This window comes from Pinus tabuliformis, chromosome 1_1 (genome assembly GCF_031772625.1).
Source record: "Pinus tabuliformis cultivar Carrire ecotype Pingquan chromosome 1_1, CPIR1, whole genome shotgun sequence".
Classification (NCBI taxonomy): domain Eukaryota; kingdom Viridiplantae; phylum Streptophyta; class Pinopsida; order Pinales; family Pinaceae; genus Pinus; species Pinus tabuliformis.
Genome location: NC_142297.1, coordinates 956,030,148 through 956,046,288, shown reverse-complemented (window position 1 = coordinate 956,046,288; position 16,141 = coordinate 956,030,148). Strand labels below are relative to the sequence as shown.

Genomic DNA, 16,141 nt, shown 5'->3' with positions numbered 1-16,141 from the left:
TAAAAACATGGGCAAGAGAAAATGCTCTCAAAGAAAAAAAAATAGATCTTCAAGAAAAATTGGACAGCATGAGTAAAGAAAAAGATAACAAGCAAGAGATTGAACAAGATTATGCACAAGGAAAAGAGATTTTTATGGAATTATACAAGAAAAATCGGCAAAAAGAAGAAGAGAGTAGGCAGAAATCAAGATGCATATGGTTGAAAGCGGGAGACAAGAATACCGCCTTTTCTCATAATATAATGAAAACAAGGAGAGATGGAAATCAAATTGAAAAAATTCATGTAGAGGGGCAAGAAATCAGAGGAGTAGAAGAAATAAAAAAGGTAGCTCACAACCATTATAAAAATCTTCTTTCAGCAAGGGAGCAGCAGGTGGACAATGAAGAATTCTTACAACAAATTAAAAAAAAAATCAACGGGCAGCAAAGCAGAGAATTAGATAAAGAGGTCACTGAGGAGGAAATGAGAGAAGCAGTGTGGAGTCTTCACCCGGAAAAAGCCCAAGGACCGGACGGGTTCACAATTGCATTCTATAGGAACCATTGGGAAACTATTAAGAAAGATTTGTTGAGAATGATTAAGAACGTCTTTAAAAAAAACAAGGTTGGGGAAACACAAAGTCCTCATTCTTGGCTCTCATCCCTAAAGAGACAAACCCAATATCATTTGATAGATACAGGCCTATCTCCTTGTGTAACTCTTCATGCAAAATAATCACAAAAATCCTGGCAAATCGAATAATTTTTTTTTTGCCAAGCATCATCTCAGAAAACCAAGGCAGTTTCGTTCCAAGAAGACAAATTACTGGCAATGTAATAATTGTCCAGGAAGCCATACATAGCAGTACTCAAAGAAAGGAAAAAGTAATGGTCATCAAACTGGATATGGCCAATGCCTTTGACAGAGTGGACCACAAATTTCTTGCCGTTGTCCTCCAAAAGTTCGGCATCTCTGCCAAGTTTATAAACATCATTATGACTTGTATCACTAACACGTGGATAGCTCCTTTGATCAATGGAAGGCCAAGTAATTTTTTCCAAAGCTCTAGATGATTGAGACAAGGTTGTCCTCTCTCTCCCTTCCTTTATATTATTATGGCAGAATCTCTAAGTGTTCAATTAGAACATCAACGGGAAAATAAAAAAATAACGGGCATCTGGATCTCAAGAGGAGTCAAAGAGATTAACCACTCCCTCTTTGCAAATGACACTCTCCTCATTGGAGGAGCTTCTTGTATCATAGCAAACTATTTTAAAAGAGTTTTAGATGACTTTCTTCATGTATCAGGAGGACTCTTAAACAGCAGCAAATGTAGAATTTATAGCTGGAATGTCTCAATAAACATAATGCAAAGAATAGCCCATATAATGGAAATATCGATCCAATTAAAATGGAACCATTTTATATACCTAGGACTACCATTAGCCAAAGAAGTGTTCAAGGCGAAAGTCTAGAATAAGCAAGTGGAAAAAATGAGGGGGAAAATTCAGAGTTGGGGAATGATGTGGCTCAATCTAGCAGGGAGAACAATAATGATCAAAACCCTCCTTTCAGCGCTGTCAATATATCAGTACGCCATTATAATGGCCCCGGCAAGCACTCATAAACAAATGGAACTAATTATCAGAAGTCTTCTTTGGCAAGGAGGAAAGCAAGAAAATAAAAAATTCAGCCTTGTTAAATGGGAACAAGTAACACTCCCATTTGACAAAGGAGGGATCTCTATCTGGATACCAGGATTGATGAATAGAGCTCTCGGGATCAAGTGAGTATGGAGAATGATAAATGGTAAAGAATAGTGCGGGGGGAAGCATTAATAAGAAAATATATAAACCATCAAAGGGAAAAAATGCTAACTGAAATAATCCCTGACCGACGTTGCACCCAGGTTTGGAAATTGATCAAAAAAATAGTGCCACAAATAAGAGACCAAATCTCCAAAAATCCTGGGAATGGGAAAACAATCTCAATTTGGGATGACAGAATAATGGGAGCAAGCCCATTAAGGTAGCAACAAAATCTCAGGGATTTAAAATATTGGATGGAAGAGGCAAGCACAACCACCTTATACTCTATCTCTGAATGGGAACAAAATAGCTGGACAAAGTGGAGAGTGCCAGCACTTCCTTCTAGATTGAACAGGCAATGGGAGGAACTGAAAACCTTCTTAGCTGGAGTAGCGCCAATAAAAAAAGATGGCCAAGATGATTTTATCTGGGATACAATAGGAGGAAACTACACAGTGAAATCAGGCTACAATTACCTTCAAAATTATAACAGTCATGATGATTGGAATTTATGGACAGTAGTTTGGAAAAATGAGTGTATTCCAAAAATTAAATTCTTTACTTGGTTGTTGCTGAAGGGCAAAATCCTCACTGCGGAAAATTTAAAAAAGAAAGGCTTCCAAGGCCCCTCCAAATGTGTCATGTGCCAAGGGGAAGAGGAAAACATACATCACTTATTTATGAAGTGCACTATGGCACGAGAGTGCTGGAAGTAGCTAATCAGCCCTTTAGAGCTAAGTGTAGACATAATAGTCCAACTGTCAATGCATTACAAAAACTGGGGCCAAAGTTACCCATATACTAAGAAAAAAAAAACAGTTCTAATCAGAATCTGGAAATGCCTGCCCTAGATTCTTTGCTGGCAATTATGGCTAGCAAGAAATAAATGTATCTTTAAGGAAGAAAAGCCAAGTATAAGTAGTATTATTTCGAAGACTTGGGGACAAGTCTCGGAAATAATAAGTATAAACGGAGTTACAAAAATCGATCAGAATAGCTTGCAGCAAGAGGAAAGAGATTGGTTCAACAAAGTTCTAATAGAAGACAACTGTGGAGTTTACAAAAAAATAAACAAAGGTAAGGCAAAAAACAGGGATTGGAAGCTACGGATGAACGACATGGAAATGGCAGAGTGGATAAAAGAGCAGAGAAAATACATATTATTTTTTGATGGAGCATCAAAGAATAATCTAGGTAGAGCAGGGGCTGGTGGACTAATCTTAGATCCTAATGGTAAGAAAATAGTAACATATGAATGGGGGCTGGGAAAGATGACCAATAACAGAGCAGAGGCATATAGTTTGCTGATAGACACCAAGATCTTGCAAAAAAAAGAGATTAAAGACCCAATTTTAATTGGGGACTCTACAATTACTATAGCAACAATGGAAGCAGAGAAAGAATTTAAAAGTGTTGCCTTAAATAAAATAAGGCATAGAATCATATCAAACACTAAAAAGCTGGGGAATACAGCCTATAAGCATGTATTAAGAACACAAAACAAAGACGCAGACTTAATAGCCAACAAGGTTGTAGATAGGCAGGCTGGTACTGTGAAAGAAAATGGAAGCATCTATGAAGAAAACATCCCATAAAGGGTCCTCATGGGAGGCCTGGATCGAAAATCAAGGAAGGAAAAACAACATCAAATCGACAAGAAGAGAAAATGCAGAAAATATAGAGGAGCAGGAGATTCCCTTACAACTGTCAGGGAATACAATCAAGCAATATTCTCCTCGTTTAAAGGAAAAGACTCAAAAAATCTTCAAAAGGACTCAAAGCAATCCGAACCAAGTAAGAAATCATCCTCGTGAGCTGAAGGAGGAAGGCAATGGTCATGTTGGGCATGATCGCATCATAGAAAGCAGAGATAGTTATACGAATTTGGAAACGGACACCTGTGCAAGTATGGGAAAGAAAACAGAGAAAGAAACCCACAGCAACAGGTCAAGGTAGAGTATAAACAGCTATAAATGGAAGGAACAGCACGGGAAAGCACAACAGTTGGGAAAAGAGAAAAGAGAGTAGAAGTAGAGGGCAGCAAGAGTTCAAGCGAAACAGAGGCGTGCGAATTTCCTGTATCGAAGCTTCAAGAGTCGAATGCAAGTCGGGTAAAAGAAATAAGAGAAAGAATCAGTACCAAGGTAACAGAATAGATATAATTCATAGTTGGTATATAGAGCATTTCCTTCCCTCTAATTTTAGAACTGATATAAGTATAAGTGTGGTTCCGTTGCTTGAAAAGCAGCCTCATAGACTTCTTCTAAGTCACATTACGATATTGTATGTTATCTCTCATAGGTATATCATCCTCAGTATTAATCTCCATCTTATAGATACAGAGCGAGAAATCTTCTCCCCTCTAACCTCTCATGATAGCAGCACTGTAATACGTATTGGCCGTTATCCTCAGTGTAATCCACCTTTCAGCTCCAGGACTAATAAGTACATTTGTGTTGCTCCGCTGCCTTATTTCCGGCCTCATAGAAATCAGTCGAGCCTCAATTTGATTACTCTCTATTACATCCAGTCTCGCATCACCTTCAATCTCATCTCCCAGCTATCTGCTTCTGAGTTCATTAGTCTCCCTCTTCAAATCTCTCATAGTCAAGCTATTCCCTATTATAGCAAGTGGAAGCCTCAGCATCAACAGCTTTGCCGGACCAACAAAAAATCCAATCAGACAGCGCAAAGAGGACAGACAGAAGACAAAAGAAACAACAACAAAAAAAGTCATATACCCCCTTCTTTAACTCTTTTCCCTCATATTTAACAAAAGAAAATAATAATAATAATAATATTAATGTTAGTTAGATTTTAATTTGATCAATTAATCATATTTTATTATTATTTTGACTATATGAACTCTAACTACTATTTTGTTATAAATATGAGACGGTTTTTCTCCATTTTTCACCTTTTATCTCACATTTTTATTTTCCTTGTCATTCCACTTGAGAAAAACCAAGTGAATTAGCCACTACAATTTCTTTCAACCGCAAGCAAGTGAGAGGGGTCACCATACATACTCAAAATTCTCAAAGGACCCTCCCATAAAGGAGGTAATGGGGAACCACCTAGTATCAAAATCTTCTCTCAAGTGATATAATAGAAAATCCTATTATTGAGTCATTGGAGTTTATTGTATTAGTATTTGCTATTTTATTTCTATTATTTTTCAACATTTTCCACTTCAATTTTAGGATATAGAAAATGACTTAATATATATAACTCTACAAATTAAGGTTTTTATTATTATCGCACTTTAATTATCTATGCTCTAGATACAATTAATATAGTTGTATTTCTTGCTAACCTTTGTTGCAAGAAACATGTAACAGAATGGCAATTCCACTGGGGATTTGAACCAAATTTTCAGATCCTTAGTCGTGGTTATGTGGGTAACTCTCTATCCCATTATATACTTCTTATTTTATCAAAATTTTGATCTATTTTAGTGCTCTTTACCCTCTATTTTGTGTATGCATGTTACAAGTGATGGAAACCACTCCAAATAGTTCCAAGTTCTAACACACGGATTTATGTTAGAATTTTAGCCCTAGTGTACGTTTCAAGGCCTAAAGTTGCATTGGCTCACCACATATCAAAGGGCAATAATGCATAAACTCAGAGCAAGTTTCAACCAATTTCCTACAGTTCCAACACAAATCTCCACATACTTTTTGCATTAGCTCTATATATATATATATATATATATATATATATATTTGATTTTTTTATAGGTTTTCCAACTTCCACAGGGTTGTTTAGGTCCCATAGGGTACCTTCTAAGTCTCCTTTAGTATGCTTAGCTTTGCTTTTATATAGATCTAGGAAGAGGAAAATGACCCTTAGGGGTTTTGACTACTTTCCATCAAACAATTCTATTTAAGATTGCTTTTTGTATTCTACTATTGTAGCCCATAGGTTAAACGTGTAGGTGTTTGATAAGCCCTAAAACACATTTTACCATCTATATTTTCATTATAGGATTAGGTCCATTAGATATAATAGAAAGTCACTAATTTCATATAATAATAAAAAAAAACTTTAGAAAAAAAAAAAAACCCTCATCTTTCCTAGTATCTTGTTCACCAAAATTAGCTTCATTTTTTAGGTCTTTTTGATTGCTTGAAATTCATAATTAAAGTAAATTTAATTTATGTATATTGAATGATTTTTGTTACTAAGTTCATTTCATCAGTAAAAGCAATTTGATTAAGGAAATAATTTATTAGTTTCAATTAATTTTTCTTTATTGATTACTTGCTAATTTAATCTCATTTCAAGTATTATCTATTTGTAAATTTCTTGAAGTTTTTTACACCACTTATGCACAAAAAGCACACCATAAAACAAAACTCTTGGTTCGCGACCCTAAAGATAACCTTAAAAATAATCTATTAATAACCAACATCTTAACCTTACTTGGACACCAAAAATAATTTGTGAGTTAGGATAGGACACTAGGGATAGGTATGCAAATAATTCCTCTTGGTCACTTTCACATTGAAATATAGAGGTTTTCATTTTAGGGAGCTTAAAATACTTCACCATCCAACGTTCAAAAATCCAGTGGCGATGAAGAAAGCCATGAAGGGGGTAAGGCTTAGTCGTATCATCTGACATATTCCTTGGAGGCTCCTAACCTAGTTTGGGATTTCGGGTCCATGGTTGACATCTAGAAGCTAAATTCTCTTGCTTGCACTAGCCAAAAGTACAATCATAAGGAACGCACCTTATAGATGGTAATCATGGGATAAATTTCACTTGAGACAAATATCTAGCCCATATTAGGCATGATTAGTTTCCTTAGTTATAGCTTCCTATTTCATACCTTCACTTAGCCTTATTGGGCATGATTATTTAGTTCTTGTGTTGTTTGGAAGGATCCTTGAGCCTTATATTAAGAATTGTTTAAGGATTAGTTTCTCTTTTAGAATAGAGTCTTTTATTTTGTTAGGATGAGGTTTGCTTGGTTGAGGTTCATTTTACGTTATTTCACAAAAAACCACTTGTTTCACCACTTTCACATGTAGTTACTAATATGTCAAATATTTGTTTTATTTACTCCCTTACCTCATCACTTTATCCTCCTAGATTAGACTTTACACATTAGTTTGTTATTTTCATCCTATTACCATAACTCCCCCTAGGAGACAATCAAGAAGGTTGAGAGATATCCAACCTCAATTTCTTATTGGACATAACATCACACCTACTCGATAAGTGAGGTTCATTCTCCTTAACCTATATTTGGGTACTAGTCATCCATAGTGTCTCTCCTCCTCACCCTAAAAAGGTACCAATACCTCTAGTTCCTCATCATTTAGCTTAGCCTCACCCCAGCCTCATTTTACCATGGTCTGAGTTAATCCTGGAACCATTGGTAGAACTATTCCAAGATCCAATGATGCACTAAATGTTGGGACTAATGTCACCCAATAATTCCTTTTGCACGGCTAGTTTAAATCTTCCATATTTGAACAAACTTATAAATGATACTCTTCAACATGATCCTACTTGGCCACCTATGCCAACCAAGTTACATTATCACATCCCTAAGTTCAAGAGTAACCCTTGAGAGGGCCCCTCTAACCACATCTCATCTTTCCACCCATGGTTATATTCCAACTCCATTATGGAATTGTTACACTAAAAAATGTCACCATGACTATTTGCAGTTAGTATGGCTCCATCCACTATCATACTATCCTCCTTGGAAAGTCTCATGCCTCTGCTCTTCATGTCAAACTTCAAGAAAGAAGAGAAAAGTCATTTAAAGTCAATTATCTCTGGTACGCAGTTTCTCTTAGCCTTACCTGCACGTACGCAACCCAAGTTCACAATACCTGCGTACTTGTACGCTCTGTATGTAAAGGGGTGGGTGCGTACTCCTGTAAAGGTCAAAAGGCGCAAGTTTCACTCTAAAAAAGTTACTTGTGGTCATTTCTAGAGCATTCTAGAAGCTTGATTGATGTGTATGAAGCGCCTCCAGATGGTTCATGTATCCCTACCAAAGAGGAACTTATCCCATCAAGAGGGGAGCTATCCCATCCAAAGAGGGGATTATCCCATTGATGGTGGACCTGATTAACTTCCTCTTGAGCACTATAAATACAAGCATTGGGCCAGAAGGAGGGGAGGTTGAAAGCTAAACATTTCTAAGGGTAGATGCTGCTGGAATTAGGACTCCCATTTAGAAGCTTGTGAGGAGAGATTGCCATCTTTGCTTGTTCTATTTGGAAGTGGGTGAGCTTTGTCAAAGTAAAGGAGAACTCTTGATGGACCCTGAGAGGGACTTGCACAACACCAAGGCTCAGGTTGTAATTGTTCCTTTTGTTTCCTATTAATGCAAATGAGTCCATTCTTCTCAATAACTTGTTATTTATGAGTTGTTTCATGTACTCCTTGGTCTATGTGTTAAACATGTTTTATTTTATGAGATTATCAAGTGCTATTTAATCGTTTGATTGTTAGTGAATGCAGGTTTCGAAGTGAAGGAGGAGCTCATCCGAATCAGCGAGGCTGGACTGCTACAACAGCGTTGGATTACAGGTAGGATCTAAACACTTGATTTCTTATATAGTAAATGCATGTTTAGAGAAGAATTGCTCTTGTTTGTCTTGTTTGTCACTAGAGAGTCTTAGGCTCCTAGGGAGGTTGGTTGTGTCCGCACTATCGACTCTTTCCGCCTGACAAAATGGCGACTCCACTGGGGAATCCATTGATGTGAAAGTCTTTTCCTTTGTATGCAACTTTGATCTGAGAAAAGTCATTTATTTTCTGGTTTTTGGCGCTGTGACTTTGTATTTGGGTGGGTTAGCTTAGGGTTAGATTGAATTTAGTTTTTCTTGGTTTTTTCAGTAGTACGCACCCTTTGAGTATTGCACAGTGCGTACTTGTACGCACTGTTGCTGTGTGCACAGAGCGGGCCCGCACCTGGCTTAACAGGTTGCCTGCGTACCCTGCTAAAAATTAAGAAATTTCCATTTTTTACATTTTTCCTCTTAGATTTTGCTTTTTCTTAGTTTTTACTGCCCAGATCTATTAGTCTCTTGTCAAAGATCTTCACCTGAACTTGTTTCGATAGCATTGAGTGTTTTAGTGGATTTCATAGAAGTTTAAGCCCTAGGGTTTGATTTTTGAGTAGGTCCTGTAGTGACTTTGGCGGTAGAAGTTGTCAAGCCTTAGATCTCTCTGGTTTTGTCAGCCTTCTTAGGAGTCGGACCTGTCGTAAAGTCTACCTGTGAGAGCAACTTACCTTTGAGTTGTCTCTTTGGCAAATTTCGAAGTGCTTGTTGATTGAGTATTGAATTCCACTTTACAAAAAGAACAAAAAGATTTGAGTTTTGTTTTGACTGGTCTTTTGATTCTGCATTAGCTGGTCCTTGACTTGATTGTGGTCAAGTAAAACAACCTAGAATCATCCTTGTAGGCTTTTGCCTCGTTAGGTTTGCTTAGAGTAAATTTCTTTTTGATTTGCTTGTAAGCCAATTTTTCATAGATTTTATAGCTTTTGAGATTGATTTTCGTTAAAATAGATTTATATGCTTTATTAAATAAGAGAAAATACAAAAACATCTCCTTTGAAAAGTTTTGTTTCAAGTAGCTTTGAGGGATTTTGAAAGAGAAAGAAATTTTCGTGCACGTAAGGAGTGGTCATGTTTGTATGCTTGGAAAGATAAAGAGAATTGTTTCTTTGATTGTCTTTACTAAGAAAGTTGTTTTCTATAAGATTTGCATTTTCCAACTCTCTTAGTTAGGAGTTTCATTGAAAGAGAAAAGTAGCGTAAATCATCTTAGGTGCATCTTTGTAGTGGTTTGAGTCGAGTCTACACACCATTGGTTTCATTTCCGCTACCTTTTGTCTTTAAGAAAAACCATAAAATTAACGCTTAAAGTAAAATCAACTTAGTAACTTTTATTTACTAGGGCTCTGAAACACCAATTTAGATCAGGCTAGTGTCTTGGAGTAGGAGAGTAATTAACTCTCCAAGACAACAAAACCAAACAAGTAGCTTATCTTGTGATAGAATAAATCCAATTGTCTCATTTGTACTCTGGGAAAGCTCCTCTTAAAGGAGAAGCACGAGCTCGTGTCCGAACCAGTGAGGGGATCAATCCTCCCTCATTGGGAACGACGCCAGACACGCACGTATTACAAACGGTAAACCTCGGATTAACCATTGTCGAGGAGCCAGGGGTCACTTGTCGGTAAACCTTGGATTATTGTCAAGGAGCCGGCAAGGGGATTGAGCTTGATACTCTGCCCTTGCGTGCTGTAGGAGTGTAGACTGTTCCCCCAGGTGCATTTGTTGCGGTTGGTAACCTTAGTGACCATTATCTTTAGGATTCTACCGAGGTGACGGTGGAGGGAAGATCCCACTGTACCTGGAGCAGACGTCGGCTAGACTCACTTGGATTTTCCGGGGGGTTCACTTCACTCGAGACGGTTTAAAGTGGAGGAACTTGTGCCGGTCTATTCATTAAGCAGGTTGTCGAGGTAACTGTTCCACCCGCCACTTCTGTACTGACTCCGGCGATGTTGGGTTTCATCTCCAACTAGCGTTTTCGGTCTGGAAGGCTACTGTTTGTGCTTGGTTTGATGCCCTAGATTCTTTAGGCGTGTGATTCAAATTTGTTTGGTTCTTTAGTGACTTTAGGTGGTTTGATTTGAGATTTTACTTTGTTTTCGTGTGTAGTAGTTAAAAGTTTTTAGCTGTGGCGGAATTACCGAGACAGTCCCGTAGACTTCGGGGCCAGTCTCCTGAAGTTGTTTCTGTGGCCGAATTGTTGAGGAGATCCCGTAGACTTCGGGGTGAACCTCCTCGAGACGACCCGAGTAATCTAGAAGGTTTGAAGGTCCTTGTAACTCCTCCTAGTGGCAGTAGAGTAGGTTCACCTAAAGAAGGAGAATCTTCCTTGGTAGTCCATCCAGATTACCAAAGTCTAGAGACAGGTTATAATCCCGAAGCTGTTACAGTTTCTGAGCTTGCTGGTAGTTTTTCGTCTACTAGTGATACAGGCGAAGAACCTGAAATATCTGAACCTGTTACTCCAACTTCTAGTGTTCCAGATTCACCAAGAGTAGAATGAGTTATCACCGAAAATCTTCCTACTGGTCTGATTGCTATTGAAGAACTTGCTCCAGAGGAAGAAATAGGCGGATATAATATCCCTAATGCGAGTCCTATTCCTAGTTATCCTGGATATCCTCCTCCTGAGACTGGTCTTGTGACCAAGAGTTTTAGAGATCCTAACCGGCAATTACTGTTTATCGCAACTTTGGATTTACCAGACTTGATGCGCCTAACGAACGATCCAATTCAATATCTTCCGTTTTGGCCGCCAATGCCAAATAAGTTGCCCAGCGATATACCCAAGTTCGAAGGTAAGTCTGGAGAGGATCCGTCCAATCATGTGATGACTTACCACCTCTGGTGTGCTTCAAATTCTATCTCGGATGATTCGATCCGCTTACGTCTTTTCCAGCGTACACTCATTGGTCTCGCGGCCAAGTGGTACATTGAGTTACCACGGGTCTCTTTTTACAATTTCAGCCAGTTAGCTACCTCGTTCTTAAATCACTTTCAGTTGCCGGTCAGATACGATAACGGCACGGAGTTATTAACTTCACTAAAACAATCGACGTCCACGTATATTTCTGATCACATTCATGAGTGGAGACGTCGAAGAAGGTTAGTGAAAGTTTTTATTCCGGACCAAATCTTAGCTGAATGGTTTGTTAAATCATTATTACCGAAGCTTACTGAAGATGTAGCTAAGGCCGGAGTAGTTACTGAGGAGCAAGTCATTGCTCAGGCGCAGTACCTTGACTTAGTTTATACTCAGTCAGGTACGTTACACGAGAAGATTCCAGATCTTCCAAAATCGAATCAAATCGCTGCTGCTCCTTCGGGATCTCATGCCGCTGATGGTATGATTGGCATCGTGAATACAAAGAGCAAGAAGAAATCTTCCAAGACTTCTACTACTCCTATAATCACTTTGCCTGATTCCCCGACAGGAGAGTCTTCTCCTGAACTTTCCGCCGATATTCACGCTGTAGAGTCATCTACGGCCAAATCAAAAAACGGTGGAAAGAAGAAAGGAAAGAAGAAGGCTAAAGCAGACAAGGCTCCGAAGGAGAAAACGGAAAAGTCGGAAACCAATGACGAAAAGCGCAAACCTCGATATCCTTGTCTTATTTGTGAAGAGGATCATTTTACACGAGATTACCCTCATCGGGCCGAGGTTGTGAAAATAGTCAAAGGTTCTCCCACTCCTGCTGTGTTAAAAGATCTATTTCCAAAGCAGGAGAGTAAGATGATAGGTTCTTCCTCGACTGCCAGTGAAGAACCCATTTTGATGATGTCTCATGTAAGGATTGCGACTCGGTCGCAAGATTATGGTAGTAAGAATCCTGTTGATGGTAAGGAAGCAGAATCTTCTCACTCTAATCCATCAACCTCATCTCCTGGTTCCGATCCACTACAGATCGAAAAACCTAACCCAGACTTAGTAATCAAACCGCCCGCCAAGGGTGTACTTCGAAGGTCTGCTTTCAATCCACATGCGAGAGCGGCCCAGAATTACAACATTGTTGAGGACTTAGCTATTTCACCCTCAGCAATGTCGGCTTTAGAAGTGCTGCAATCATGCCCAGCACAACGAAAATTACTTTTGTCGGCTATCGGAGCTGTTGATGTTCAGGACCCGAATCTGATAATCTTCGACCTAGAAAATAGTACACCGCGTCTACCCCATCAAATGGCTTTCCAAATTCCATTGATAGTAAAAAACAGGCCTATTCATCGGACTGTGATTGATGAGGGAGCTTCTACGTGTATTATGTCGATTCAATGTTGGAGATCGCTTGGTTCTCCTTCGCTGAACCAATCCCCGACCATCCTTAAGGCCTTTGATGGCCGTGGGTTCCGTCCGTTTGGTATTCTACAGGAATTGCCTATAGGGGTAGAAGGTAAAACCGTTAGTCTGGATGTGGAGGTGGTTGATGCCCCTCTAGACTACAACCTTCTTTTGGGTCGAAGTTGGTCATATGCTATGACAGCGGTCGTTTCATCGGTCTTCAGAGTAATAAAATTTCCACATAACAGTAAGATCGTGACAATTGATCAGTTGACATACTTTTCATTCGACCCAGCCTCTTCAGAGAGTATCCAGCATGTCGGTAAGACGACAATCCCTTATAGGGACGTTGGCGTAGGTTTAGTTAAAGATTCCGGTTTACTAGGAACTTTTCCTTTCCCTCCAATCAACGCAGACCCTTCATTTGCATCAATTCATATGATTACATCAGACTCCATTATATACGACGATCCTTGGATTGTCCCATCTGAATCTGAGATAGACTCATTCGGTGATGCTATGCCTTTGAGTCCATATGAAATTGCTTATGAAGCCGTCATGTCTTTTACCGACTCGTGTTCAACCCAAATCGACCAAATGAATGTGGTCAGTGAAGAATCACTTTTCACATCAACCTTAGAACGGATAGCGTTTCCCGAAGTCGTGTCATCTGACGAGCAACTTCGCGAAATCCTAAGTGTAGACGATCTACCATGGGAAGATCTCCATCATAGATCTTCGTTTTTACCTAAGGATGATGCTTTTGAAAATGATTTTTCATATATCTTTACCGCTGAATATGTCAAAGACGCTCAGAATCCAACGAAACATTCTGATTCAGAGCTGAATTTAGGGAATATTTCTCGCACTATTCCCATTGACATTTCAGTGAAGCCCGGAATTGAGGAAAACATTCATATAGGTGCCTCATGTACAGAAGATGAAATTCGAACTTACAAGGCCCTATTCCAAGAATTCCGCGATGTGTTTGCCTGGTCTTACGAGGAAATGCCAGGAATCGACCCTGCCATTGTTGTTCATGAAATAAAGACCTACCCGGACGCTAAACCCGTCCGGCAACGGTTGCGTCAGATTCACCCTCGGAAAGCAGCTGCGATTAAAGCAGAAGTCGAGAAGCTGTTGAAAGCAGGTTTCATTTATCCAATCCCGTTAACGGATTGGGTATCGAATATTGTTCCGGTCAACAAGAAACAAGGAACAATAAGAATCTCTATCGACTATAGGGATATAAATCGAGCTTGTCCAAAAGACAACTATCCAACGCCTTATATCGATCAAATTATTGATGATTGTGCCGGAAGTGAAATGTTTTCCTTCATGGATGGTTTTTCGGGCTATAATCAAATCAATATTCTACCGGCCGATCAACCAAAAACGGCATTCATTTGTCCATGGGGGACATTTGCTTATTGCAAATTACCTTTTGGGCTTAAGAATGCCGGAGCCACTTTTCAACGGGCGATGTCTTACGCATTTCATGACATCAAGCACATTGTGCAACCGTACCTCGATGATTTGCCTGCTCATTCTTTACATCGAGCTGATCACCTTGTCCACTTACGAGCAATCTTTATGAGGTGTCGGCATTATCAAATTCAGTTGAATCCCCACAAGTGTGTGTTCTGTATAGAGACGGGTCGATTGCTGGGATTTGTTGTTTCAAAAGCCAGCATTCGCGTCGATCCCTCGAAGGTCGAAGCTATCATCAAATTTCCTCCTCCTTCGAGTTTGCGCCAACTCCAAAGTTTGCAAGGGAAAGCAAACTTTTTACGCCGTTTCATTCCAAATTACGCCGAGGTCACTAAAGGTTTTACACGGTTGTTGAAACAGAACGCTCAATTCTTTTGGGACGAGATTGCTCAACAATCTTTTGATGCACTTAAGCACGCGTTGACCCATGAACCGTTATTGCATCCTCCCAACTACAACCAGGACTACTTCTTATACCTCGCAGCTTCGCATTCCACCATTGGAATGGTGTTCGTTCAAGAAGATGAATTCGGAGCGGAACATGTGATATATTATCTTAGTAGGACATTAAACCCCACTGAGCTAAAATATTCGCATGTGGAGAAATTGGCCCTGGCAGCCGTTCAAGCTGTCCAGCGTTTTCGTCACTACATTCTTCTCCGTAAAACTACAGTTATTTCGGATTGCAACCCTATGATTTATATTTTTACAAAACAACTGCTAGGGGGCAAGTACTCTAAATGGATCGTTATCCTGCAAGAGTTCGACTTGGAGTTTGAGAAGTCCAAGTCTAAGAAATCCTTAGTTTTGCGGAATTGATGTGTGATTTCCCGCGTGCTGACACAAAAACTGTGGCAGAGGAGTCCATTGCGGACGAATCTTTGTTTCTTATCAGTACTTTAGATCCGTGGTACGGGGATATAATCATCTATCTCCAAACCCAAACCTTTCGGCCTGAAGCTTCAAAGTCGGAACGTCGAAAAATTCGGTTTCAATCCCAGCAATACAAGATTATTGGAGATACACTTTATCGCCGGGGGGCAGACTTAGTTTTTCGACGTTGTTTAACTCACGAAGAGGCTGAAAGGGTTTTGAATGATTGTCACTCTGGAGCATGTGGTGGTCATATGTCTGGGTATGCCACAGCTCAAAAGGTGTTGCGCGTTGGCTATTTCTGGCCGTCCATGTTTAAAGATTGTATCATTGCGGTCCGAAAATGCCACAACTGTCAAGTGTTTGATCGCAAGATGCGCGCACCACCTGCTCCTCTCCACCCTATAATTGCCGTTGGTCCTTTCGCCAAATGGGGTATCGATTTTATTACTTGTAACCCTCACTCGGCCGGGGGGCATGCGTATATCATCCTCGCGGTTGATTATTTTACTAAATGGGCCGAGGCGATGCCTACATTCGACGCAAGCAGCAAAACAGCTGCAGTTTTCGTATTCAATCACATTATAACTAGGTTTGGTGTCCCACAAGCAATCATCACTGACCATGGGAGCCATTTTCGAAACATCATGATGACTGAGCTTACAAGCCAGCTTGGTTTACGCCACGATAGCTCTACTCCTTATTATCCGCAAGCCAACGGTTTGGTTGAGTCTATCAACAAAGTTCTGGTTATCATGATCTGAAGAATCATTGGTATTCATCGGTCAAATTGGCACAACATGTTATTTTCAGCGCTATGGGCATACCGAACTTCAGTGAAAACTTCAACAGGGTTCACTCCTTTCCAGCTAGTTTATGGCTTGGAAGCCGTGTTACCCATTGAATGCGAAATCCCATCACTTCAAATGGCTGTCGAATTACTCCCAGCTACTTCCGAAGAGGAGAAACGTTTATTATACTTAGCTCAGTTAGATGAGACTCGACGTGACGCTGCATTAGCAATCGAGACTCACGCGAAGCGAATGAAAGCTCAGTATGATAGAAATGTAACCCCTCGAAGTTTTTCGGAGGGAGACCTAGTGCTGTTATATGATC

General features: G+C 39.7%; 1 protein-coding gene across 1 annotated transcript; it reads left to right on the top strand.

The window, feature by feature from the left end:
• Positions 1-2,907: 2,907 nt before the first annotated feature.
• On the top strand, positions 2,908-3,384 carry LOC149217665 (uncharacterized). The gene has a single exon (XM_089390320.1). It carries the CDS (start codon positions 2,908-2,910, stop codon positions 3,382-3,384), a length of 477 nt encoding a protein of 158 aa, XP_089246446.1.
• Positions 3,385-16,141: the final 12,757 nt, after the last annotated feature.